Genomic DNA, 25,995 nt, shown 5'->3' on the forward strand with positions numbered 1-25,995 from the left:
ATTTTTTGATATTGTGTTATACAACGTTTGGTTGTTTTTGTTATGATTAGTTGTGTGTAGTCAAGTTAACATGACATCATCGTAATATAATACGTCATTGTAACACGACAGAGAAGATGGTTACAAGAGAAAGAGAAACAACACATAGAGAGATGTTAACGACAATCAACGTGCCAGGTAGATTTTTTTCCCTATCTCACCGGGTATAAGGCGCAAGATACACGTTGATTGGTTAGAAAGCTCAGCCCCTCTGCCAGGAGACTCTAACTGAACAATGACATCAATTGGGTCACGTGACTCGAACGTTTCTACCCAATCAGGGTGAAGCTTAATTGGTACTAATGCTTCTGATTCGCCCTCACACAACGTTAAGATGCCGTTTTGTGTCTTAGGCGATAAAAGAAAATTGGCATTTTCACCAGCATTAACTGACCATTCTACTGTCACGTGACCGTCGGTACCCTCGTGACGTATCACTGGTAGCATAATGACGTCACGGGCATTAACGTCCCCTTGTATAGAGACAACTGGGTCTAAGCACCCGATGCGACCATACACTGTAAGAACCACGTTATATATTTAACCACTAATTAGTTTACAAATTAACTAAAATCACTGGAATCAATATCAGTGAGGCAGATGATACAAAGTGCTTTAAATTAGCTTTCTGTTGCTTAACAAACGTACCTTTGTCGTCCACCAGCTTGCACCGCATTGCCGCCAACCTCTTTTTCTTGTTAGGATCAACCACGTGTAGCCAGAAAAATGATCTCTTTCGAGGAACTGGAGCAGGTGAAGCCTGCTGAAGTGGAATTCGAACCTCGGTTGTATCAGCCCCGTCTGCAAAAGCAACCGAACCAGAAGCCCATTCTCTTCCTCTAGCCTATTAATATGATTAACCACAATTACCGATGTATGTTAAGATACTACGTGATAAGTTATTAATTTCAAGTTTATCTAAGTAGTTCAATACCTCATTTTCCCCTTCTGAGTCGGACGACGACGAATCTGATTGATCACTTCGTTTGCACCATCTAACGTTCCACGCCAGAGTCGCATAACCATGAGTGAAATGGCGTTTAAGTGGAATAACTGCGACTTTTTCACTTGTCTTGAAAGAGTAGAAACGTTCGGAAAACTCAACTTTCAATTCTACGCGAAAAAAAAATTGTAAAATTTTCGTTTAAATATTTATTTTGTTGCATAACAAGTTATGTTGTGACGTCATTAAATGTTGATCAATAATTTCTTATAAATTGCTTGGCTTACCATCTTGTGTGGTAATGTGGGTAGGCGAGGATAATTTTGCATCACCGACGTTGTTGAATGGTTGAACCATGATGTCATAGTTGGTTGATGGTTTTAAACCAGTCAAAGTTGTCTTTTTTTCGTCGGGGCCAACGGTTGTCACAATGTCAGGTTCACCTAAAAAATAATGTTTTTAGACTGTTTTAAACGGACAAGGGATGGTGGTTATTCAAAGTTTAGTAAAATTAAAGAACTTACCATCTGTTCTTGCAATGACTTTGTAGCCTTCAACTGGTCCACCACTAGACGGAGCCTCCCACGATGTTGTGCATTCAAATGGAGTTGCTGATGCTGCGAAAGGCTTTCTTACTCTGCCAGGATAACCTAAACAATATTTTACAACATATAGAAAAAAAATTTAGGTCAATGATGATTTGTTTAATTATTTTAAGCCAATAAAAGTTAGTATTAATTTCAAAATCGATGTTTAATTAATAATGTTAATTGAAGGGCTATATTTACATTTAGTTAGGGTTACAAAATACAGTTATACCTGTATCGTTAATGACGTTTAACTCTACATTAGCAAGTGGGCGTTCTCGAGCAATTTCTTCTTCGTTTTGGTCGTCGCGGGGTTCGCGTTTGACCAACATCCTGTAAATTTGTGTAGAGTGGCGCATGTCTTGTTTAAGTGGGAAGTTAACTGTCACGTGATCTGTGTTTGGCGGGAACTCCAGTGTTCCTTGGCTTACCACGGTGGGTGCTTCCCCTTGATTAATTTCGTCATCGCTAGAACTTGATGAGCTGTCAATTAAGTTTAAATAATAAAAATAAATCTTTTCTTAATCCAAACCATTAAAAGCGTAACCACCACGAAATATATACATTAACAATTTGACGTTCACTTAAGAAAATTACCTCGATATGCTAGATTGGCTTGAAATACTACTTGGGATGCTCTTTTTCTTTCTGATTTCTTTGACAATTTTCCATGTTACCACGTCTTTGAAGTCCTTGATGTTTCGTTTAAGATAAAACGTTGCAACTTTATCACTTGTTTTAACTTGCATCGGTGTCTGGTATGAGAGCCTTAGTTCTGTTAAAAAAATAGTTAAATAATTTTTTTGTTAACCAATCATTCAGTAAGATGGTTATACATGTTGTAGTAATGGTTATAAGTTAAAACAAACCTGGTTGGGTTTCAACGACGGTTGTGTTTGAAGCCGGCCCGTCTCCCACGCTGTTGAAAGGTCGTACATTAACCTGGTATGATGTGCTTGGTTGCAAATCATCAAGAGTTGCTTCAAAAATCTACAAAAAATTTAACATTTAACATTTATTTCAAAATGTTCTGAAGATTTTTTCTAATCACAACCTAATGATTTTTACAGTTGCAAACAAAATAATATTTTTTTTATTATTTCTTACATCTTGCGGCAGTTCAACTGTTTTTACAGTGCCTGGTCGACTCCAATATGTAACCTTATATCCAGTTGGCTTAGCGCCCTCGATGGGGGGTAACCAAGAAGCTTTAACATTTTGTGGTCCATATAAATCAGCATCAAAATCTTCAACCACGGTTGGTGGCACTAAAATAAAAAAAATCATTAAAGTTTAACATATAGAATATTTGCTCAATAGACCTGATAACTGACATTCATTATGTTTATTACGTTGTATTACTTGAATTTTTTGGTAAATTTAAAAATGGTAATTTGCTGGTAAATTCAATGGTAATCTGCTTACTTGGGTCATTTTCAATTTTTACTCTGCATTCTTTAACGTCACCGACACGATCACGACCCTTGACGTCACAAAGCCGAACAAAGAAGTGACGATCTTCTCCTGTTGGATCGTTTAGAAGAGGAATGTGGATGCTTCTTTCCATTTCTCCGGGCTTGAACTTAAGCTTGCCTATTCACAAAAAGTTAAACGAAATTTAAGGAGGTCTGTTTAAAAAGAAAAGTTTTGTTAAATTTTATGCAACTTTTAAAATTACCTTTCTCAGCTTCGTAGTGTTGTCCTAGCAATGCGTCGTCATCTGCCGTTTCCCACGTAATTTCAGCAGGAAAATCTTGTCCAAGTTTTCTAACAACAGCTACTAGAGCTTCGCCGTTTTCACTTGGGCATGAAACGTCGCGAGACCTCATTTCAATAAGTCCCTCACCTTTAAATATATTTACGTTATTAATTAAAGCTTGTAATCTATTATAAAAAAATTGTTATGTAAAAAAATACCTATATCATGAATAACATTGACGGCACATAACCCATCGTCACCCAAGGTGGCTGGAGCGCCCACTGGAGGTTCCAGAATAACTGTTATTTTCTCCTGATCGTTTGTAAGTGGAAGTTGTGGCAGATTTATTTCAGCATGACCGTGGTCATCTCCGCTTTCAAGAATAGTTTCACCTTAAACAAATTAAATGTAGCATAGAAAAACACAATTTATATAATAAGAAACCTATTCATTTAAATGTTTAACTAAATAGTACCTGAAGTGTCACAATAAACTGAATCTGGACTGTCAGTTACAATCTTCCACGGAACGATAACTCTTCCCTCTTTTTGTTGTTCCCTATTTATCTTTAATTTTAAAATGCCATTGCTCTGTAACGCTTCTTGTGTTGTGGTTTCAAATTTAATCAATGCGGGTGCTGGGTAAAAATAAATTTCAAATATTTCGTATGGGTATTTTAGATAGTGAGTTAATTTACCTAAATTTGAATAAATTTTTTAAAACAAGTGTCTTATTTTATTAAGATCTTCTATACCTATATCATTCTCAATTGCAACCAAACATGACGCCATATCCCCTAGAACAGATTCAACTGATTTCGGGGGAGAAAGCATGACGTCAAATCGGTCGACTTTCTCCTCACGCGGAAATTGTGGAATTTTGAGATTAATGTGTGATATGTCTTCGCCGTCTTCGAACGTTTCAATTCCCGAGAAATTAGCAAACGGAGACTCGGGGTCCTTACATATTGTCTTCCACGGCACACGGACTTTACCTGTTAAATAAAAATATATTCAGTTATTGATAGCTAAAAAGCATTAAACCCGTCCTATGTATGTCCGGAAAACTGTTTAGAATCTTTATAGACACTTAACACTAGCACGTGCCTTCAGTTCGTTGCGATCGGTTGATTGGTATTTTAAGTGATTCCTCCGATTGCTTAACTTTAACTTCGTTGTCTCCAAATGATATTACCCCGGGCACCACGTCGTTGTAAACCACCACGTCACATCTCGTGTCGCCACAGAGCATCGCTCCTCCCGTTGGCTCACCAAGCACAACCCTATGACGTCATGGTAATTACTATATATTTGGTCATACTATTATTTAAGGCTTGCTACTACATTTACTGCAATAAAATTTAAACAAAATAAAACATTGCGACGACGTCATTGTAACATACGTAAATGCTTCATCTTCGTTTGCCTGAGGAAGACTGGGTGTCTCAATATGAATGTGACTTTCTTCCTCGCCATCTTTAAACGTTTCCTGGCCGTGTAAATCCTTTAAAACAAAAAAAAATAATAATTTCGTTATCAAAGATGTATGGCCTACATTTTTATACTTAAATTTTTTTGAGAAAAACACTAACCTTGTACGGTGAATTTTCGGGTGCATCTTCAATGCTCCAAGGTACCACAACCCGACCGCGGTTACCAGTTCTTCGTTGCACAGCTAGAACAATTTCTCCATTGCTTTGTTTAGCATCGGCGTCAGAATCCACAAATCCGATTTCTCCGTGGACTGTGAGATACAAACATTTTAGAACGTGTTTTTAATACGTCAATTTATAAGAAATAAAACGATTTAAATATCGTGGTTGGTTAAAGCTTATGGCAAAGCTAATGGGTGGCTATCTGTTACAATATGAAACCTTATCATTCACTATACTTTTAACGCAAACATGCATTAAAACAAAAGCAATAAAATCAAAAAATCACAAATAACTTTACTTACAATTGGGCGGAGTAGCTTCTTGCATAATTTCAAATTCTTGCATCATTTCTATACGTGCAATAAAAACCAAGCATGAAATAAAACCTACGTGCTAGCCATATGATATTGATACACAAGTGCTTAACTATCTTACTTTAATGAAATATAAAAAAAAATAAAAAAACACGTGCATGAGATGCATATGAAATACGATGCCACAACAAAATTCTAAAAAACTCAACAATCACCCAAATTACCTTTGACGTGATCAATTAACACTTGCGTCTTATTGGCTGCTCCCAACTTAGTACCACCCTTAACTGACGTCAAAGCAACGTCAAAGAACATGACGTCACCAGAGGCATCGTTAACGATTGGAATAACAATATCTTTCCTATAACGGATAAAAAGTTTAAGATAGAAAGATGTATTTTTCAAATGTTCCAAATATGGGTAAAAACATACTTTGTTTCATTTGGAGCGAAAGAAAGATTTCCCTTTCCTGCTCTGTAATGTTTTCCACGCAATGCTGTGTCGTCGTTCGCCTCCCACGTGACCTGACATGCATGGTTGCACGCACCTGCACGCACGACTGGTATATGAGCTTCGCCATCTGTTCCAAAAACTTCAACTCTCTCGTGCTCAAATTCAACGTCTCCCCCGTCTAAAATCATTAAAGCAATAGTTAAAAAACTTAATCTTAACATTTAACCTACATTGAGCTTGGATAATCCCAAAATTTAACCACTTACCCAAATCGTTTTCGATAACACATCTTGTAGATGTGACCTCTCCTAGGCCAATTCCTGCTCCTGACGTTGGGGTCAGTAAAGTGACGTCGATGGCCGTTACGTCATCATCTTGGGGCTTATCACATAAGGGGATTTCCAGTGTTTTTTCACTTTCTCCATCCAAGAAATTAAGCTAAAATAAAAAATTACAATTTTTTATATTCAGGACTTATAATAAGTATTAAACATACATCTTGTTATTTTATATTTAGTTTAAAAAATAAATGTGTTTTATACCGTTCCGCCTAAGTCTTCATAGTCGTCAGGTTTCTGTCCTGTAGCACAAGGTGTCGCACGTTCAACAAACCAGGGTACATCTACTGCACCCTTCTTTCCCTTCTTCCGCACAACAATCACTTGAATAACGTTACTGGTCTGTTTTACGACCATCTCTGACGTCATCATTTCAAGGTAACCGGCACCTTTAAAAATGTAAAGTTTTAAAATAAACTTTGTTATGTTAAAATCTAGTTTTTGTTCGATCAAACTTACCTGTGACATTATCAATGTTGACTGTCGTCATCTCGTTCGCTCCTAATTCAGCTGGTCCCGTGATGCTGCAGAGCTTAACTCTAAACGTCACGCGACCACCGTTGGGATCATTCATAACAGGAACAAGAATGTCCTTCTTATTTTCACCCGATTCGAAACTTAGTATGCCTTCACCTCCGATGTAATGCTGGCAATCCACGGCAGTGTCATCTGAACATGCAAAAAATAAAATCATTGTATAAAATGACAAAGCGTTTAATTTATTTTAAAATTACGGAGTTAGTGATATTTTAGAATTTCAAGTTAGCGGTTAATTTGTGTTGTGTGTATGTTCGTGTGCGTGTGCGCGTGTGTGTTTATGCGCGTGCGTAATTTTTGCACCTGTTTGATTTTAACGTTTAGTCTTGACTTGGCCAGTTGCTAAATAAGAGTATCTGCCTTTTATAAAAGAATGTTTTGTAAAGTTAGTGTGTAAACTAATATTTAAATTTGCTATTAAAAAGTTAGGCAATACTATAATAATAAGTTTGTAATTATGGTTTTGTTTTTAAAGCTAGGATTATAGCAAAATTTTTAGATATATGAATTTGTTGTTAAAAGTTTGGTTCATTCTAACCGACTATCAAAATATATGGTGTAGATAAGATAGCTGTGTTTATGAGCAACAAACTGGAAAAGAAATTAAAGGTATGTCATTACTGTTTTTTTATGCCTAATAGTATTTGTGTAGAAATGTTTGTGGTCAGTGCAGAGTGTAGTATAAATTTTCGGGGCGAAATTATTTGCGTAAATTGCGAGAGAAACGTTTACAAGTTTTAAGATTTGCGATTGGTTTGAAACAATTGTGTTGTGACAACTCTCGGTTTATAGATTTACTAAATGTTTAAACTTTGTGAAATTTTTGTATTGCTTACATTTTAATAATTCAGTGGGGTAGTCAAAATACTTAACGCCAAACCTGTATTTATAAAGTAATATATAACATAACATGTTTCAAATAAATTAAATTAAGTGTTTTACCGATGGTTTTATATTCAACCGCTGCCGGTCTTCCTTTGGGACCATCCCTTACTACGGGAACCAAAAATGTGTCTACGTCACCTCTGACGTCATACACTGATTTTGGAAAGCTAATTTCACATTTTAGGTCGTTGTTAAGCACCAAGTTGGCTCTGTAGGGTTCATCTAGTTGAGCACGGCCGTCGGGTGGCAATAACACGAACACAAAACTGAAAAAATAAATTTTGTTAAAATAGATAAACGTCGTTTTTCTATTGTTTAAAATTTATTTTAAATTATTTAAAAAAAAATACTTCTCTTGATCTTCATCTGTGTCTTCGGGAAATCTAAGTATGACGTCAGCTTCTGATTGTCCGTCGTCGAAGTCTACCGAACCGTGAAGGTCGTGCATCGGTGACGGTGGCGAGTCTTCGTTTTCGGGAAGAACCTGGTCACGTGACAAAAATGCGACAATAGTTAGTTATTCACCCAAAGTAAAGACCTTAATTTAAAATGCATTTATGCAATAAAATTTACCTTCCACGGAAGTGACACTGCTCCCTTTGTTCCGTTATGACGTAACACTTTGATGACGTCACGACCAGTACTCTGTTTAAATGTGTAGTGTTGTTTTTGTAGGGTAAAAACTCCCGGAACTAAAAGTACACGGCAAAAATTAAAGTCGATTAAATAAAATGATTTTTTCGTGCTTTAAATACTACATCAAGCAGAGTGACGTCATATATTTTCCACATTATAAAGCAGTTACTTACTGATGTCGTTGTCTACTTTAGCTGTACACTGTGGGTAATCCCCTAACGTTGCGCGGCCGCTGGTGGGTTGCTCAAGGTCGATGATAAAACTGTCCATGTTTGTTGGCTGGACTTGAACTGGTAACTTCATCACGATTTCTGGAAAAAATAAAAAATTATGATGCCATAATTAAAGCTTTTTTTAAGTCGTTTTAATTTTGTTTGTTTCAGCGGTTGAAAATAGAGTTTGGGGTTGTTACTTTAAAAAATGTTTTGCAAATATGGGCAAATTTTACCTTTATCTTCTTCTCCATCATCGAACACTAATGTTCCCGCAAGACCAGCGTACCGTGACTTCGGCTTGCCAGGAAGACCACGTGACTGCCATGACAACGCAACAATTCCGTTTGCGTCTTTGGTGCGCTGGACTGGGACGCGCAGCGAACCGCTCGATTGAGAACACGTGATTTCCGGTTTCTTGAAAGTGATTTGCGCCGGAACTAAAATAATAAAATAAGGACGTCATAAAAAAGGAATATAAGCATTTACAAAAGTGGATTGCCTCTTTAAAAGAAAATTCTTGTTTTTAAATACGCTAAAATGTCGTCAAACTTACCAATGTCGTTCTGTAAGACCACGTGGGCTTCATAAACGCTAAGTGCAGCGCCGCCAGTTGGTTCACCCAAACATAACTTAAACGCAACTTCATCCTCGTCAAAATACCCAACTCGCTTAGGCATAGGGACAGATATTTTCTTCAAAACTTCACCATCTCCAAAAACTAAGTTTCCATCAGCGGGAATGTAATGCATTCCACCTGAAACAGAATATTTGTTTTACATTCAGCTCAAACTTGAAATACTTGGTTCTCTGATTGACTGGAAGCGCGTACATAGAAATTGTTAAGTTAAGATTTTTTATACATGCCGATTACATAAGGTTATGGTCTTAAAAATGCAATTTTGTTGTTTCTTACCGACAGCTGTAGCATCTCTTGTAAACCAAGGAACAGCAACCGTTCCATCTGCGCCCGAACTTCTGTGTACAGGTATAACCAGTTGAGATTCACTGCAGGAAAAGTTGTAGCGTGGACTGGCAAATCCAAGCATTCCAGGGTCTGTAAATACGTAAGAGTGTTAAGTTTTTAACAATTTCTGCTTTACTGGTGAAATAACTTTACCTACAAATTTCAAGAATTTTCTTTGTTTACCTTTATCTCGAATAACCGTAACCATTGTGGTCGGCACTGCCAGCGTCACGTGATCGTGGGAATCAGTCAATTCTATGCGGAAGTTGCTTTCACGATGCGCCATCTCGCGGCAAAGTATAATCTCAATACTTGCCTCGTGGTCGCCGTCCTCAAAAGTGACAGTACCTAATTATGAAAGGGTTACATTAAATGATTATCTCCGAACATGTTATATGTTAATAAGTCAATTACACTTATGAAATTTTATTTTTATAGTAAGAGAAAAATGCTAAAAATCTCAAACCTGTCCCCCAATCAATCTCCATGTCATCGTTATTGATATTCATCTTTTGCGTCATCCCTTTCTCACCATCTGATGAGGAAGTCGATGATGTTCGTGACCGACTTCGGAAGGATGGAACCTGTTGCGACATGTCATTCTCATCCTTAATCGGCTCCGTGTTCCAGCGGAGAGAAAGGATCCCGTTCGCGTTGCTTCTTCTTACAGGGATAAGAGAGCTTCCCTGTGACTGCCGGAACAAATATCTCTTCCTCAGGAATTCCACAATTGTTTCTATTACGTCACAAAACCATTATTGTTACGACACATTAAAATTTTTTGCTATAGATTTAAACCGAGCAAAAATTTATATACTTTTTAAAAAATAAATAAATGTATATATTCCTATAGCAATTCTTAAAACAAACATGCCACCAATTAGTATAGGATTATAAAAATAATCGCTAAAAGTTTTTTTTTTAAATTAAAAATATTTTCATGCAAATTAAAGTGATTGGTTTTGCCAATTTATTTATACATAAATTAATACATGGAAGCACCTTATTGAAACATAAGCGCGTTAAGCAATTACATTTTTTAAGAATGAAGTAAATTTAACCCTTTTGATGATTATTTGCTATAACTTATAACACCCAAGCAAATAAATTATAAAAAATATTAAGCAGTCGTGTAAAATGAAACATGGGTTTTGTATTGATGGCTCGAACAGCAAGCAAATTAACATTATGTGATTATTTTGCATTTTGCACCAATTATAATCAAATGTGGGTGAATTAGCGAATTTACCTTCCATTGGGGCTGACCGTTGTAGCAAAGCATTTTCAACTTGTATTTCTTTTACAAGATTAAGTTATTTTTATGTATACCAAGTTTATGAAGGATGTTTATCGTTTTTAAGAAATTTATGTTACTTACAAAAAAGGTTTTGTATAATATTTTATACCGTTAAATGTTGCCTAAACGAAAAAACATTCAGTTTTGGATTACTTACTTGGTACTGGTTCTAACGTAACTTCAGTTTGTGATTGGTCGTTCAGTTTTCCGGTGCCTCTGACGTCAGTAAGTTGGACAGTAAAGTTTGCAGGATTTTCGTTGGGCGAGGCTAATACAGGAATTAAAATATTTCGCTCCGTTTCATCAGGATCAAACACCAAGTTACCTATTATAAAAAAATGTGTCATAAAGCTAAAAAACACTTAGCTTAAAACAGTTAAGGGTTACGACTTTGCTAAAGTAAGCTGTTAGCTTCACCATATTTGTTTTCATTTTAACACCTCCCTTACCAGCCCCTCCAATAAAGTTTTTGTTGTGTATTGCGGTTCCATCTAAAGTTTTCCATCCCACATATGTGGCATCAGTCACGTTGCCCTTTCTCAAGACCTTAATTTGTACGAGCTCTACGTTTTTGAACGTTATCGTTGTACTGTTCATTTCAATTGTGGGTTCGTCTGTCAACAAAACATCGAATTAAAATTGTATTAGACTTTAATAATCCCACAGTTTATACCACAATAACATAGTGATTTAAAATCACTGAACAGCAAAATTACTGTTTTAACGTGATTTTTATTAGCTTATTTTGTCTCGTATATTACATTACCAATTTCTCCAATAATTGTGATCGTTGCTCTAGTTGCTGAACCTAGCATTGGCCCGTCGTTATCAGAGGGGACTAAGACAAGAACAAAAACGTCTGAAGGTACACCTTCCAACCCAATTTCAATGTTTGAACTAACTTGTCCATCTCTGAATTTAAGAAAACCTTCAGCACCTGAAACAAGAAAAAATTACTGTAGTTTCATTACAATACGTTTTAAAGGTTTTAATACACAATTTTTTTTAATTTCTCCAGATGAAACAAAACTTAAATTTTAAAAAGTTTGATTTACCAGAAAATGGGGATGGTTTGTCCAAAGATTCTATTCTCCATGGTATAGAAACTTCGCCGTCTGTGCCCCCTGACCTTATTACAGGAACCAGCCCTAAATCATTAGTTGTTGTCTTAAACACGAACGATGATTTTCCAAATTCGAATTGGCCAGGATCTGCATAAAAAAAATACAAACCACATTAGAAAGAAGTATTAATAAAATATAACAAGTTAAAGTACGGGCAAAATTTACATTTACTTTTTTAGTCAACCGATTTTTTTAGGTTTTGTTACCTTGGCTATTGATAATGGAAACTGTTGCAGTTTTGTTAGGTCCAAGAATTGCCTTTCCTCTACCTTGCTGGTACGCATCAACCTCTTCGACATTGGTGCTTAACTCAACGTTAAAGTTCTTTGCTTCACTTGCTTTTCCACTTAGTTGAACTTCAATGTGATCTCTAGTCTCTCCAGGTTCAAATACAATAACATTCTATGGAAAAATTGAAACTGTTAACCTAAGTTACTATTTACAAAGACGACATTTTACGAACCTAGTTTAATTTTGTATAAAAATACAATGGGTAATTTACTAAACAACCTTTTTAATTTTTTGTTACCTGTGCATTTCTAAAGTCGACACCACCAATAGCGGATCCATTGACAGTACGCCACACCACAATAGCGCGATTGTGAAAACTTCCAGTGCGCAAAACTGGTATTCTAACACTTAGCGAGTTACCAATTACTGGATAAGAATCTTTACTGAATTGTACAACGCTGCGATCTGTTTAAAAAGCATTACAACACCATAATTATATTTATAAATGGTGATATTATTTAGCGAATTATTTTATGAATAATATATATATAAGATCGGCACCTTCGTCTCCAATGATGAAGACTGTTGTTCTTCGGATTCCAGACTTAGCTCCTCCTTTAAACTTATCAAGTTCTATGGTAAATTTCCTTTCATCCTGGTCATCGTACACTTCACCTTCCAACAATTTGATTTCGATCTTGCCTCCAATCTGGAGAAATTAAAACATTGTTAAATCTAAGAAAAATTGCTTTTCATGATTAAACTTTTGCCGTGGCTTTTTTTATAGTAACCTGGTTATTTGCAAAAGTAATGATGCCTTGACCACCCTCATAGTCACGTGATTCAAAGGCGGTGTCGTCGACAGTTCGCCATCTTGCGGATACAATTCCGTCCATACCACCAAGTCTGTTGACTGGAATAACAACAGTTCCTTCACTCTCTTTGAAAGAGAATGTTGCTTTGGAAAATCCTAGCGTACCAGCATCTATAAAACAAATAAAAATGAAAATATTATTATAAATGAAAATTAGGAAACGCAAAACAATTTAACAATTTTTTTGTTTATCTTTTCTGAAACTTCTACAAAAAACTATTTACCTATATCGTTTAGAATAACAACTTCTGTGTCTTTGAGGCCAAACCTTAGCTCATCGTTTAATCCTCCACTTTCCTCCCAATCGAGCGCTAGAAGAGAAACTTGGATGCTTACTTGTGACACATACATATCACGTGACTCCAAACACAGTTCGATGGAAGTTGATATTTCACCATCGGCAAATCGAATCTAAAAAGTACAGAAGGCAATTTAAAAAAAAGTACAAGGTATTAATAAGAAGCTTCACTCCAGACTATATCCCTTTCAGACTTTAAGATCTAATGCTGACTTTATCTTTTCTGTTAAGTTTAAAAAATTTGAACATAAACACTTCAGGTTAAAATAAACGTTATCAATAACAAAATCTGACTGCAAATACGACTTACAGTTCCTTCTCCCCACTCTCCTTCGTTTCCTTCATCTTCACTTGAAGAAGAAGACGACGATGAGTCAGGTGATCTCTCAATTATACTACCCGGTCTTATGATGCTTGGTGGGCCCGTAGCCTCCCATTGAATTAGACAAGACCCGTCACTTGAAGATCGGTGGACCGGTATTACAACATACTAATGTAAAATAATTATACGTTATGTAATATAACGGTATACAACTATGGGATTTAAAAAAAATGCCAACATGTGCTTTATGTTAGAGTAATATGTTCTTACTTTTGCACTTCTTCTGAAAAGATATTTGGATTTAATGAATTCAACAGTACATGGTCCTGGTGGTGCAAAGCCAGCATGTATCACTGGTGCTGTAAAACATTTAAAACATTGTTTTTAATTGTAAAAAAAAACTTTAATATGTTCAAAAGTAAATTGGTTTAAAATAGGTTTGTGGAATTACAAAACTGAACAAACAAGTTCTTAAAAACTAGTTTTACAAATACGCACTCATTGGGATACAAGTTATTGCAACTACTGCTTCGGATGGATCTCCGATTTTGGCGCCACCAGGCGTGCTACGCAGGGTTACCCCAAATTGTAGTTGCCCAGCGTGATTAGGATCGTTATAAACGGGAATTCCAACCTCTTTAACCGTCTCTCCGCCATCGAACACCACACTAATAATTCCACCTAAAATATATTTGGTTCCATTTATTTCAATTCATTTTAATTTACAAAAAACTTCCATTTTAATCAATCATTTTTAATTGCATCTTTTTACCTCTGTAATGGGTACCACTGATAGCGGTCTGATCAGCTGTTTCGCAAACGACAAAGGCAGCACTACTGACGTCACCTTTACGTGACACAAGCAGATTGACCATACCTGAGGTTGCCGATACATCAAACCTCTGTTGTGCAAAACTGACAGTGCCAAGATCTAAAAAATTTTAAAACCAAATATTACAATTTTATTTTTTACGGTTTAAACCTTTTTTAATTTTAAGTTGCCACAAAACTTGATAATTTTTATCACGTAAAAATATAAAGTTAAAAACTTTGTTAAAATTTGGCAGCTACCTTGTTCTGCAAATACTGTAACTGTGGCCTGAGATTTGGCGCCAAGTTTACCGCCACCGGTTGGGTCTTGAAGTACGATGTAAAATGTCATATTGTCACATGACTCGGTGTGTGAAAGATCAATTTCCAAATGTTTACTGATTTCCCCATTTTCAAAGTAAAGCATACCAGAAAGATTACCAACGTCTTTAATAAAAAAAAACAAATAAAAATAAACTACTGCCCTACTACCTCTTTTATAATCTTACAAACTTTCACCTACCATATGGTATTTCGTTTGCGCCCATTCGATGCACACACCATGGTATAGTAACACGACCATCAGATCCCAGGGATCGTATCACTGTAAGGCGACCTAGGGTTGCCTTTGACCTCATAACACAGCTAGTCTTGGCAAATTCAAACAATCCAGGTTCTAAAAATAAGTTGCAACAAAAAAGTTTTTAAACGTGGGTAGCTTAAGCAACTTATGGAACTTTACTATAAACGTTTACTTACCATCATCTTCTATAATTGAAATTGTTGCAACATTGTGAGTAATCTTTGTGCCTTCGCTTGGATCTGCTAAAACTATTCTAAATGCTCTGCCAGATTCATCGTAAACGTCGTTGTCGATAATAGGAATTCTGATATGTGTTTCGGTCTCAAGATTGGCAAACGTTATAGTACCCTAAAATTGTAAAAATAAATTGTAAACTTTCCAGAAAATAATTTTGCTGTCATCTGAAAGTTGTGTCGTATGGTTGGCTGTTAATTAAGTACTAGTATACCAATCTATTGTTGGCTACCTTAGATTCCTCGTAATCTTTTCCAGCAATAGCGGTGTCATCTTCAGTATACCAGTCCACCGTTGACACACCTTTTGTACTATGTGTTCGCATCACTGCCACTTCTGCTATTCCACAATTTTCTAAAAAACAACTGAGATGTTAATATTCTGAAAAATATGGTACAGTGTATTACTTTGGCTAAGTACAATATACATACGTTATTCTATTGCATATTTTTTTCAAAGTTTATAATTAACAACTAACCCATAAACGGATAGGCATCTTTTGGAAATTGAACAAGAGAACATTCTTCATCTCCAAGTACAGTGACCATGCAATGGCTTAAATCTAATGACGCGCCTCCTTTCGGTTCTTCAAGCATAATGTTAAATGCCTTTTCGTTGTCGTCGTATAAGATATCCGGTATCAGCGGCACTTCTATGTGTTGTGTAACCTGTTTTAGAATATAAACATTTGAATATGTGGAACGTTTATGTAATTTTAACGCAACATAATCTTTATATTACGACCATTTAGATTAATACGGGTGAAATACATACACGCTAAAGTAGCATTGTTCTTTCTATTTACCTCTCCATCTGCAAAGTTAACTACTCCTCTTCCTCCAATATAATGTTTTCCACTTACTCCGGTAATGTCGCGTGTAAACCACGCCACACTCACGTGACCATCCATTCCAACTGTGCGGTGAACTGGAATGATGGCAACCCCGTCATTTTCCTTGAAGACGTAGTTTGGTTTCGGAAATCCAATAATACCAGCCTCTGTAAATAAAATTTGAATATTTATTAAATTTATTCATTATGGCAATATGTCAATTGAAATGACAAATTTTCTTACCCTCGTCTTTTATAACGATTATTCTTGTTCTCTTTAAACCAAGTGCAACTCCCTTTTCTTGGCCATAAAGTTCTACCCAGAATGTTGTTTCTCTTCCATTAAAATCGTTTAGTAGTGGGATCTCAATATTACAGAATTCGTCGTTGTCTTTAAATCTAAAATAAGTTGAACAGTGCATAAAATATTTGATGTTTATACTAACGTTTCATGTCGCCGCCTTTTAATTGCCTTAACACCTCAACTTACTTTATTTCTCCTGTTCCCCAATTCAATCCATTACCAATAAGTGGAGCGGTTTCATCCACATGTTCAAATCTCATAGTCGAAGCTGAATTTAATTGTTCAGGTCCATTAGTACCTCCCGATTTTCCAGCGTAAGCACCTGAATGTCCATTATAACCTGCTGCCTCATTTCTGCCTTCTAGTGGTTCGATTTCGATTGTACTTTCGCCATTTCGGCCTTGAACTGTCAGTCTACAAAAAAAGCATTAATAAAATTAGGATTTTTTAATGTGATTTATAAGGCAGACGGTTTGTTATCAAATAACTTTATTGATATATTAAAATACGAACGTTTCGATTGCTTGTCGCTTTCTTAATATCGTTCCCTCTTCTCCTTTACTCATCACTTCGAAGTCATTATCTTCCGAAGAACCTTAAGAAAAAATCAACGTTAGAAATATAAAAAATATAGTTTAACATTTTTCAAGTCTAAAATAGTTACGATATCATATTTTAGGCTGTACCTGGGTAGGTTCGCCATAACACACAAGTTTCCCCTTTCATGAAAGTTCTTCTGACAGGAATAACAGCAAGCTTTGCACTTCGACGAACTAAGTATTTCGCTTTAATGAACTCAATCACGCTTCCTGTAAAAATCAAAAACGACATCAGTATTAATATCTAACTTCGTTTAGTAAAACTTATTTAATTTTTTAAACATAGAAAGTGATTTGTATATTGACTTTTTTATGGGTGAAGTAATTAATGTTTATAGCAAAACAAAATTTCTATACTTTTTCTTCATACTTTATAATTTTGACCCCCTAAACTTACCAGCACCCATGGCGGGAAGCAGGGGTATCATAGCAGGGGAACTAAACATTGCGATGTTTCGAAGTCTGTAATTCTTCGCCTCCTCCTTGTCGATGACGTAAACGCAACATCTCCAACAACAAAGAAGGATTAGTCCGATTAGAAGAAAAAGCAAGATGCACCACAGGATAATGAGAAGAGAATAAGCCGATTTGCATCCTAAAATAACCGAAGAAAAATTTTGATTTCATTGTACAGAATAAAAGCCCCAACTCTTACAAGTCAGTAAACGGAAAAAACTAGACACACGGTAAATATTATGTTATTGTTAATTTGAACCTTCAAAAAATTTAAACCTGCGTAAACCACAAGCTAATAAAAAAACGAGTAGGAGGTTTAATTTATGAATTATGAATTATTACAAAAATGTATTTGAAATTATTACTCATCACTTGAGGTTACATTCTGAAGTGTAAAGTAAATTAGCCTTCGCCCCTGTTAGTCAACATTGCATTAAGTTAAACAAATTTTGTCTCGTTTTATTATTATGCTGTCGCGTCTGTTTTTTTCGCAAACTTGTTATAGAAAGACAGAAAATTCCCCAATAAATTAATTATTTAATTTTCAGCTAAACGTTTTTTTTAATCAGTAAAGTAATATTGATTATTTGTGGGCTGTGTTGGAGCTTTTGACTTACGTTTTTCGTTCTCTGCATAAAATTTAGCGCCGTCCGGATGTGCTTGGTAAGTGTAATAAAACTTGCAGTTGTCATCGTCATCTATAGCAGCGCACAACACCGTTCCAGTTTGTGGGTCTATGTCCTCTATATAACAAATACACGGTTATTAGGTAATAAATATAAATGTGATTTGACTTATATATAAGTTTGCTGCGAACCTTCTTTCATTGAATTTTTGGGTTTCTCATAGATGGTATAATCCGCGCATTCCTTGTCGCAGGTTTGGTTGAGTGGTCCGCTTCCGTGTATACGACACTGTATACAATCTTTGAATATTGCACACGACGGACAATTCTGAATATAAAGAATAACATTTTAAACCAATTGTTATATTTATAGTTTTCCTAAAACTATAAGCTCCTTTATTATTTTATGATACATTGTCTTTGCCATGAGTTTTGATTTGCCAAAGTTACCTCTAAGCAATCCCCGCATGTCGGTCCACCGTACCCTAAGCTTTCTCCGCAAACACAGGATCCACACTGACACACTCCGAACCCGGAACAAATTAATCCGTTTTGCCCAATACAGGTATCGGTTGTATTTGCGCAACCGCAGTCGTCGCCTGACCACTCCGAAGCGCAAGAGCATGAACACGAGCAGGTATCCACCCTTGCTCTATAAATAATTGTTATATTCAGGCAAATAACAACTTATTTTCACGACAAATGTTATTATATAACATCTTAGCACAACGTCAAAAAGAAATAATAAAATGATTTATTTTTAAAAGTAATTAATAAATATCGTAACTTACACTCCATTTCCGGAACATACAAGTCCAGCTCTTTTGGGACAATCGTCGCATTCACAAAAATCTCCGTAAATCTTCGATTTAAAATGTTTGTAACCAGGATCACATTGACATTTGTCGTTTAAACATCGACCTCTTCCTATAAATTGATTTAAATTTGGTCAAAATAGTTGACCTGATCTGGATTTCTTTTAAGTTATGTGCTATAAATGACATTTTAGGACAGTGAACAACATCTTAATTTTAAATCTATATTAGAACTACTTTAATTTAATGATTCTAACGTATACCTGAGCATTCCAATCCACCACCGGATGGTAAACAACCGACAGCTTCCCCAGCTAAAATACCACATGCTGGTCCAGTCCATCTTGAATTGCAATAACAAATACCGCAAGAGAAATTGCCATTGCCATTACACGACGCACTGTCCATCTATAATTTAATAATTTAAAAATGTCATTATGTTTTTATAAAAGTTTACATCCCAACTGTTATTTATGCAAATAAATGGCAAAGCTTGATCATTACCACAACTTCTGAAGCGCAACCGAAGGCTGAAATCACAGAAGTAGTTACTGTTAATCTATCATCGTATCTTCTGGTTTTCACCACAACGTCACCGATGTCACATGCCGTGTTCCCTGCGCATGCGTCGCGATTGGCCGAAAGAGACATGTTGTAAAAAACCTGAAACGAAGATTTTAATTTACTTAAAAAAGAACAATTTAAGTAAAACGTCAAAGTTGTGCAAAAGGACACCTCAGTGCCAGCCTTAAAAAGCGTTTATGAAAAAGACAATGCATTAAACTTTAGAAAAAATCAGTATTATACAAAAAATTACTTAAAAATATTAAATTCGTAAAAAACCCTTACTTTGCTTCCCGAGTCTAATCCTTCAATCAAGGTATTATGTACACTTAAATCCCTTGTCACACCAGTTGGGGTAACCGCCACATAAGATGGACAGATGACGTTCTCATTAGGGTTCGAAGTCACTAATTCTTGCTTGCCGGTAATGTCCATATAAGCTTGCCTGACAAGGTCCACAACGTTGCTGGAATCACCTTTTAAAATTCCCCACGCAGATCCTCGAAAAACATTTTTGGAAACATACTAAAACAATTTGAAGTTTTATTTTATTAAAATGATTTTTTGATTACTTTTTAATTTATAAATCTTCAATCAGTTGATATATATTTGTAAATTATACTTCATATAAATTAGCATAGCTGCTGCCGATGGCAAAAATTGGGGTAATAGATTTTTCCTCCAAGGCTCTTACTACTTGGTTAACAGTAGGAAAATCCTGATCTTCCGCACCCCGGTATCTATAAAACATCGTTTAGTGAAACAAGTGTTTATAGAATTAGTTTTTTTAAGTAACCTGTTCATGTGATTAAAAAAATGTCTTACATTCCATCTGCACCAGTATGACATTTTCCGTCGTTAGCTTTCGAAATTCCAGCTAAAAAGCCGACGCCGTCTGCGGCGTAATGATACGCCGACTCAGTTGCCACCATCATAAGCCTGAGTGAATTTCCGTGCCACCTTATCACGTCCTGGCACTGAATTACTTGCATCATTGCATCTAAGGCTCCCTCCGGCGGATCTAAATTCCCGGAAACAGTTTCGTTGTTGATTGAGTCAAGAAACAGCTCGATGTCGGACGTTAGGTCGACAACATTTTTAAACAGGAAAGGAGCATCGGTATTTTTGTTATATGGATGTTTTAATCTAAATGAAAGCAAGATAGCTTATAGATATAAACATAACACAATTAGTAATAGAATAAGACCACTTTATGTTAAAATAACTTTAAAATCACAAAAAAATAATTTCAAAGGTTTTTTGTGGATGGTTTTACCTTTTTTTAAATAAAAAGGTTTTCATAACTTACTTATATTCTGTCATCTGGGTCATAGGACTTTGAACTTTGTCGACAAATTTTCCAAATCCAATTCTAACACTGCCTTGACCTCCCTGGGTAAGTTCTTGCAGGGTCGCAACTAAAATAAAACAGAACATTATTTCCGCAAGATGATGATAAAGGGCATAAGTATAAATCTTGTTTTTGCTTTAAAGCCTTTTTTTATTTTTAAAAGGTTCTCATGTAACTAGATTGTTATCTTTCGTTTTAGAGATTTAAACTATTTTTACATAATGGTAATCTCTGTTTTAGTTGTTTTTGTCTCTTTCATCACAGCATTAACAAATTCTATGAAAATTATTTTGGTTTTAGGGTCACAAAAATGTTAGCTAAAAAACGTCAGATTTATTTTACTTAACCTTAAACTGGTTAGTTAACTGGCCATCAATTTGCGCTAATCAATCTCTCTTAGTGCTTAGAGATTTAACTAGTAGCGCACGTACACCTTTCAAAACAACTGCAGCAAAACGCATAGCATTTGGACGTAAACATTTTCCGCTTGAAAAATTTGGCTCGGTAGCTTCAGAAAATTTAGCCAATTGTTTGAAATTTTTATGGTTGTTGAGGGATCATAAGTTAAATGCCGTTAAAATTAGTACTTGTTATACTATGATTGATATGCGTAAAATAATAAGAAAAAAAAAGTTACACAACGCAACTTTGTTCACTTACTTAGTTCACTGGCAAGTTTATGAACAGTCTTTAAATCGTCTTTCATACTGTAACTAACGTCCATAAGGTAGTAAAAGTCAACCGGGTACACTGCTGGTTCTTTGACTCGGAACGGAATGGTGACCGAATCTCCGACTCGAATTCTTGCCTAAAACACAAACATCAAGTAAAAATATGTGTAATTATTTGTTCAAGAGTGAAGGTTAACTGGTTTTACGAATAAATTTATTCGTATAACCCGTTTTACTAAAGTGAAACAACGTGCTCGGTATGTTATCTTTGGTTAATTCAGGTAATTGTTTATTTTAAGAAAACTTGGCGATTTCGTATATTTAAATTTAAAAAATTTAAAGGTCACCGAACCATAAAACTTGTTTTTAGTATTTTGAAGTTGCAAACCATCACAAATAAGCTAAAAAGCAGTTTTGGTATTTCGGTAATTCAATATATTGTCATGCTTCTAAGGGTTCAAAAAAGAGTATATATTTAAAGAAAAAATCGTTCTTTGAAAAGATATTTCGTGTATGTACCGTGAAAAAATGGTCACAAACTTGAACAATGGTTATGTTTTATTTAAACAGTTATGGTTTGCACAATACTTACGCTTCCCGCTTGTATGTTAAAGCGGTTTGCTTCGTTGGATTGATCAAGTGATGTAGTTGAAACTATTCTTTGAATATCTGAACATTTTTGATCGACCAGTTGGCTTTCCAAGTTGCATCTTTTGCCGCTGAAGTCCTGCACATATTTTTAGTTTTAATAAACAGTTGCGATATAAAAAAGTTAATAAAATAAGTCTGTTTTAACGAACAAAATTTGCGGTTTTGTATTGGGATAATACATTCTATATAAGCAAGCAACGTAGTTCTGGTAATTTATCAAAATTAAAATGTAACTGAACGTTCTGGTAACAACAAAAAAGGAAACCATTTTTAAATTAAAATGTTTTATTTTAAACGACTTTTGGGACAACTCAAAAGTTTACCATTGCTAAAAAGTAGTATCCAATAACCGTTTGACATTTATGTTTTATAACATTGGAATTGCAACAGATATATCTCGTAAATTCCTTTTGTACTACGAATTTGTTGTAGCAAGGTTTATTAGCCCGTAATATTCGCTTAAAGCTATAATTTTACGTAAGTTAATAAAGTACTCGATTTTAAACAAATAATAAATCGAATACTCTGTTGTGGTCTGGTTTTTATAAACAAATCGAACGATTTAGTAAATCGGTTTAATGAACTTAATGAATTTGTCAAATTCCGTTCATACCATCCTGGCAATGCATTTACCATACCTAAAAAGTTATCGAATTTTTAACTAATATAAACCGGTGCTTGGCGAAACGAACAATCTTTATTTGATATTAAATCCAAGATCAAAGATACGCGAAATATCGTATTAACAAGTACATATTTATATGGGCAATTGTGTATGAGGTTTCAATGTTTGAAAGGTCCTCAAATGCCCACGGCAAATCGATAGCAAAACAAATCTTATAAGCTACAAAAAGCTTATTACTTGCATACTTTGTTTATAAGTTTGTACCGGAATATATTATCCGTTGTCAGTAATAATATATTAACGATTATTATGTAAGTATAACTATTTTTTAACTATAAAAAAATTGTTACTAAAAGAATTCTGACGTCATTGATTTACATTTTTTAACGTCCTAATTTAAAAATTCCGTCACCATTATGACGTCACAACCTACCTCTTGTGCGCACCACTGACACGCGGGGTGAATCGTTATGCAGTCTTCCGGGTAGTCAGCTTGGACGCAAATCGAAGAGGAGGAGCTGGATGAGGAGTAGGAATATGATGATGACCCGGAGGAAGATGCGGAGTAAGACCATCCGCCGATGTTGCAGGTTGATGTCGAATCTGTGACGTAATAAATGATGCTCAGGAAAAAATTGCGGATTCAAAATTGATAGAAGAAAATAAAAGAGAATTCACCTATTTTGTTAAATATTAATCGCTCGTAAATGTCAGTAATATTAAATATTACAAGCTATTGTTTGTCCCTATTAACCTATAAGGCGCTTAAATCGTGAATAAAACTAATACGAAAATATCGTTTTATTACAATTTATCACTTCAGTTTACTGCAAAAATATCGTTGTTGGACAAATATTTGTTACAGAATTCTAGCTTAAAAAAAACAAATTAAATTTAGAATATATAAAAATAACCATTGGTTATGTAGTCGGGGTACTGTGTTACATTTATTAACTAATATATTTAGTTAAATAACTATAAAATACTTAAAACACACTCGACAAAGCTTAAAGGGGACTTTAACAATCCAAAATTAAAAAGATCAATTTTACAAATAAATCTAAACGATTTTATTTTTGTTGGGCGAAATTAAATAGCAAACGGAAATCAACTTTTAAGTATCCGCTGGAGCTACACAGAAACGAGAAACACTCTGGTTTTACTATTCATTGGGCTGCAAATCCAATGGGAATAGACGGGTTAAGAAATCTGACGTCATTTTAACTAATTACCACTGACAGTCGAAGTAAATGTTAGCAGCTTTATCAGCTGCTGTTAGAGCTACGTGACTAAACAAACATATATTCTCCAACTGATAAATTAAAGTAATGACGGTGGCAAATTTCCTATGATGTGATTTCTTGTGATTATGTGTGGTCTTATACCGTAATTATAACACATTTACGAATTACGTGATAGGCGGAAATTTTAAATCCCTATTTACAATAACTTCGTACGGTTTTGGGATGCAAATGTCAATACCAGTTCGAAAATACTCGGTTCGCTATTCCAAATATTACGAACCATAGAAACGCATTGAAGCGTAGACACGACAATAGACAATACTGGTTAACGGCTCTAAATATTTTGACTATGATTTGGTTCTTGCTAAAATCTTAACTGGTAATTTGAATACCATGGCTATGATAAGTCGTGAACAACGAATAATTTAAAACATCCCAATATGAACACTTACCATCTGTATTGGATTGGCCGTATGTTAGTGAAGTAAACAAAAGAAAAATACATAATTTCGCCAAGTTCGTCATGTTTTTAGTTGGTTGATTCTGCAAAATAAGTGTAAAATAAGTCGTGATTTTTGTTTGTTTTAATCGGCTTATGTAAACGAGCGTTCGCTAAGCCTATCGACTAGTAAAAACTTCAGTAAACCTCTGACGTAGGCAAAAAATAAAATAGGCGGGGTATTTACTTTCTTTCTACTTCTACCGGTAGAAACGTGAACAATTAGCATCCAGGTGATATTTATTTACTATCCTAAATGTTTGTAAATGAAATTTCTATAGAGAAAGATTTCTATAGTGGTTGTACTATATGAGGTATTCGAGTGGTGTTATGTAACTTGAAAAAGCGTTTACGTTATGAGGTTGAAAATTTTATAACTATTATGCAATTTAAATTTTTAAAATCACTAAAGAATCACAATTAAAAAAAATTAAAAAGGCATCTTACTTTTTAAAATTAAAAAAAATAAAATGAAACTGTTTAAAGATAAAATTATGTTACCTACTTTGTTTTGTAGAAATGTCTTCTACCTTTACAAACCAGGTAACACCTGGACCTCTTTTTCCTGGTTAATATTAACTTATTAAAATATTAACTTATTCTTCAATTAACTCTATAATTTTTTTTTGGCCTAATTCAGGCACCGATTTCAAAAGAGGTTTTTAAATGTCTTTGAGTAGGTCTGAGTGTCACTAGCAGAAATAAAATAGTTACACCAAAAACCTACTACCTCTGAAAAAACACAAATAACATCATTAAAACCTAGCGATGGTTGTACTTTTCAAAATAGGAGTTGTTCTTTGTAACAGTCTATTTTGTTTCGACGTTCATTTCTTACTGCTAACTGTCTGCGGTTTGCACAAAAATGTACGAATAAAACGCATAGATCATTTTCAAGAACTGTTTTGCGAAATTTGCAGTTGTTGGCACCGCGAGTAGGCTAATAGACCTCGCCTGTTGGTCAGTCGTTTCGCGATTCGAACAATTACGTAATTGATGACGTCATAACGCTTCTAGGTAGCAACTGTTTTTATAAGCGCATGACGTCATTAAAAACTCAACTTGGTCGTGTGAAAAATTATGCGCAATTAACAAAACAAAATAACTGACTTATGATTAATTTGAACAGATAAGATTTATCATTTTCGTAACGGCTCAATATTAAGGCCCCCGGGCGCAATGTAACGGTAAATAAACACGATCTAAGTGTGAGCATAAGAACCCATAGTGTGAAGCATTCATGTTTGTTGTGATTTTAGTTCGGAAAGAATTCGCAATACCGACGGCTAAACCTGTGGTCGGAAAAGAGGCTTAGTTTTAAAAATGTAGCCATGTTTTTCAGTAATCTAATGCAATCGAAATAACTTAACTTTTAATGCTTATTTTGTCAAAACCTATAAAGGATTGACCTATTGTAAACGCTAAATATTTAAACAACTATAGTTTTAGTACTTAAGGTATGCGTTGGTTAAATATCTGGACCAACCCAAATTTAAAATTTTGTTTACGTCTTCTTTCTAATAAAATATTTTACAGTTCATTTCTATTATATTTTAATATTTGTTATTTTAAATATATATGCTTCATATACTCTGAAATATATTCATTTTAATCCAGACATTCGTTCATAGGCGACCCTTAACTACTTATCAGATTGTTTCAACTAACGCTGTGCAATCCCAGTAGCGTCTAAAAATAAGTATTCACTCATATGCCAAACTAT

At 35.0% G+C, this 25,995-nt stretch overlaps 1 protein-coding gene across 1 annotated transcript in view; it reads right to left on the bottom strand.

Annotated features, from left to right (window-relative positions):
- The window catches only part of LOC145741754 (uncharacterized), a 41,749-nt gene extending 16,750 nt beyond the window's left edge, over positions 1-24,999 (bottom strand). Inside the window, exons 1-72 of the mRNA XM_082559403.1 lie at positions 24,778-24,999; positions 24,226-24,316; positions 22,963-23,132; positions 21,846-21,980; positions 21,243-21,390; positions 20,541-20,649; positions 20,057-20,377; positions 19,854-19,971; positions 19,517-19,756; positions 19,172-19,330; positions 18,931-19,075; positions 18,644-18,779; positions 18,303-18,504; positions 18,045-18,180; positions 17,845-17,970; positions 17,169-17,366; positions 16,859-16,981; positions 16,686-16,767; positions 16,359-16,586; positions 16,113-16,267; positions 15,843-16,036; positions 15,516-15,705; positions 15,270-15,391; positions 14,980-15,151; positions 14,744-14,896; positions 14,482-14,667; positions 14,183-14,341; positions 13,909-14,091; positions 13,681-13,769; positions 13,399-13,578; positions 13,015-13,201; positions 12,708-12,901; positions 12,478-12,625; positions 12,215-12,381; positions 11,892-12,087; positions 11,617-11,772; positions 11,328-11,498; positions 11,011-11,175; positions 10,719-10,886; positions 10,514-10,561; positions 9,731-10,000; positions 9,448-9,612; positions 9,214-9,354; positions 8,854-9,054; positions 8,534-8,737; positions 8,259-8,396; positions 8,023-8,141; positions 7,800-7,933; positions 7,507-7,715; positions 6,487-6,696; positions 6,232-6,416; positions 5,956-6,127; positions 5,669-5,867; positions 5,461-5,597; positions 5,225-5,272; positions 4,860-5,011; positions 4,671-4,771; positions 4,375-4,550; positions 4,023-4,262; positions 3,744-3,905; positions 3,487-3,660; positions 3,248-3,415; positions 2,995-3,162; positions 2,677-2,837; positions 2,439-2,559; positions 2,167-2,344; positions 1,802-2,052; positions 1,507-1,632; positions 1,270-1,425; positions 974-1,152; positions 688-883; positions 201-557 (exon numbers count right to left, since the gene is read on the bottom strand). Of these exons, the coding sequence (XP_082415529.1) occupies positions 201-557; positions 688-883; positions 974-1,152; positions 1,270-1,425; positions 1,507-1,632; positions 1,802-2,052; positions 2,167-2,344; positions 2,439-2,559; positions 2,677-2,837; positions 2,995-3,162; positions 3,248-3,415; positions 3,487-3,660; positions 3,744-3,905; positions 4,023-4,262; positions 4,375-4,550; positions 4,671-4,771; positions 4,860-5,011; positions 5,225-5,272; positions 5,461-5,597; positions 5,669-5,867; positions 5,956-6,127; positions 6,232-6,416; positions 6,487-6,696; positions 7,507-7,715; positions 7,800-7,933; positions 8,023-8,141; positions 8,259-8,396; positions 8,534-8,737; positions 8,854-9,054; positions 9,214-9,354; positions 9,448-9,612; positions 9,731-10,000; positions 10,514-10,561; positions 10,719-10,886; positions 11,011-11,175; positions 11,328-11,498; positions 11,617-11,772; positions 11,892-12,087; positions 12,215-12,381; positions 12,478-12,625; positions 12,708-12,901; positions 13,015-13,201; positions 13,399-13,578; positions 13,681-13,769; positions 13,909-14,091; positions 14,183-14,341; positions 14,482-14,667; positions 14,744-14,896; positions 14,980-15,151; positions 15,270-15,391; positions 15,516-15,705; positions 15,843-16,036; positions 16,113-16,267; positions 16,359-16,586; positions 16,686-16,767; positions 16,859-16,981; positions 17,169-17,366; positions 17,845-17,970; positions 18,045-18,180; positions 18,303-18,504; positions 18,644-18,779; positions 18,931-19,075; positions 19,172-19,330; positions 19,517-19,756; positions 19,854-19,971; positions 20,057-20,377; positions 20,541-20,649; positions 21,243-21,390; positions 21,846-21,980; positions 22,963-23,132; positions 24,226-24,298 (11,830 nt within the window). The 5' untranslated portion in view covers positions 24,299-24,316; positions 24,778-24,999. The remainder of the gene's footprint in view (positions 1-200; positions 558-687; positions 884-973; positions 1,153-1,269; positions 1,426-1,506; positions 1,633-1,801; positions 2,053-2,166; positions 2,345-2,438; positions 2,560-2,676; positions 2,838-2,994; positions 3,163-3,247; positions 3,416-3,486; positions 3,661-3,743; positions 3,906-4,022; positions 4,263-4,374; positions 4,551-4,670; positions 4,772-4,859; positions 5,012-5,224; positions 5,273-5,460; positions 5,598-5,668; positions 5,868-5,955; positions 6,128-6,231; positions 6,417-6,486; positions 6,697-7,506; positions 7,716-7,799; positions 7,934-8,022; positions 8,142-8,258; positions 8,397-8,533; positions 8,738-8,853; positions 9,055-9,213; positions 9,355-9,447; positions 9,613-9,730; positions 10,001-10,513; positions 10,562-10,718; positions 10,887-11,010; positions 11,176-11,327; positions 11,499-11,616; positions 11,773-11,891; positions 12,088-12,214; positions 12,382-12,477; positions 12,626-12,707; positions 12,902-13,014; positions 13,202-13,398; positions 13,579-13,680; positions 13,770-13,908; positions 14,092-14,182; positions 14,342-14,481; positions 14,668-14,743; positions 14,897-14,979; positions 15,152-15,269; positions 15,392-15,515; positions 15,706-15,842; positions 16,037-16,112; positions 16,268-16,358; positions 16,587-16,685; positions 16,768-16,858; positions 16,982-17,168; positions 17,367-17,844; positions 17,971-18,044; positions 18,181-18,302; positions 18,505-18,643; positions 18,780-18,930; positions 19,076-19,171; positions 19,331-19,516; positions 19,757-19,853; positions 19,972-20,056; positions 20,378-20,540; positions 20,650-21,242; positions 21,391-21,845; positions 21,981-22,962; positions 23,133-24,225; positions 24,317-24,777) is intronic.
- Positions 25,000-25,995: the final 996 nt, after the last annotated feature.

This window comes from Corella eumyota, chromosome 2, assembly GCF_963082875.1.
Source record: "Corella eumyota chromosome 2, kaCorEumy4.1, whole genome shotgun sequence".
Lineage (NCBI taxonomy): Eukaryota > Metazoa > Chordata > Ascidiacea > Phlebobranchia > Corellidae > Corella > Corella eumyota.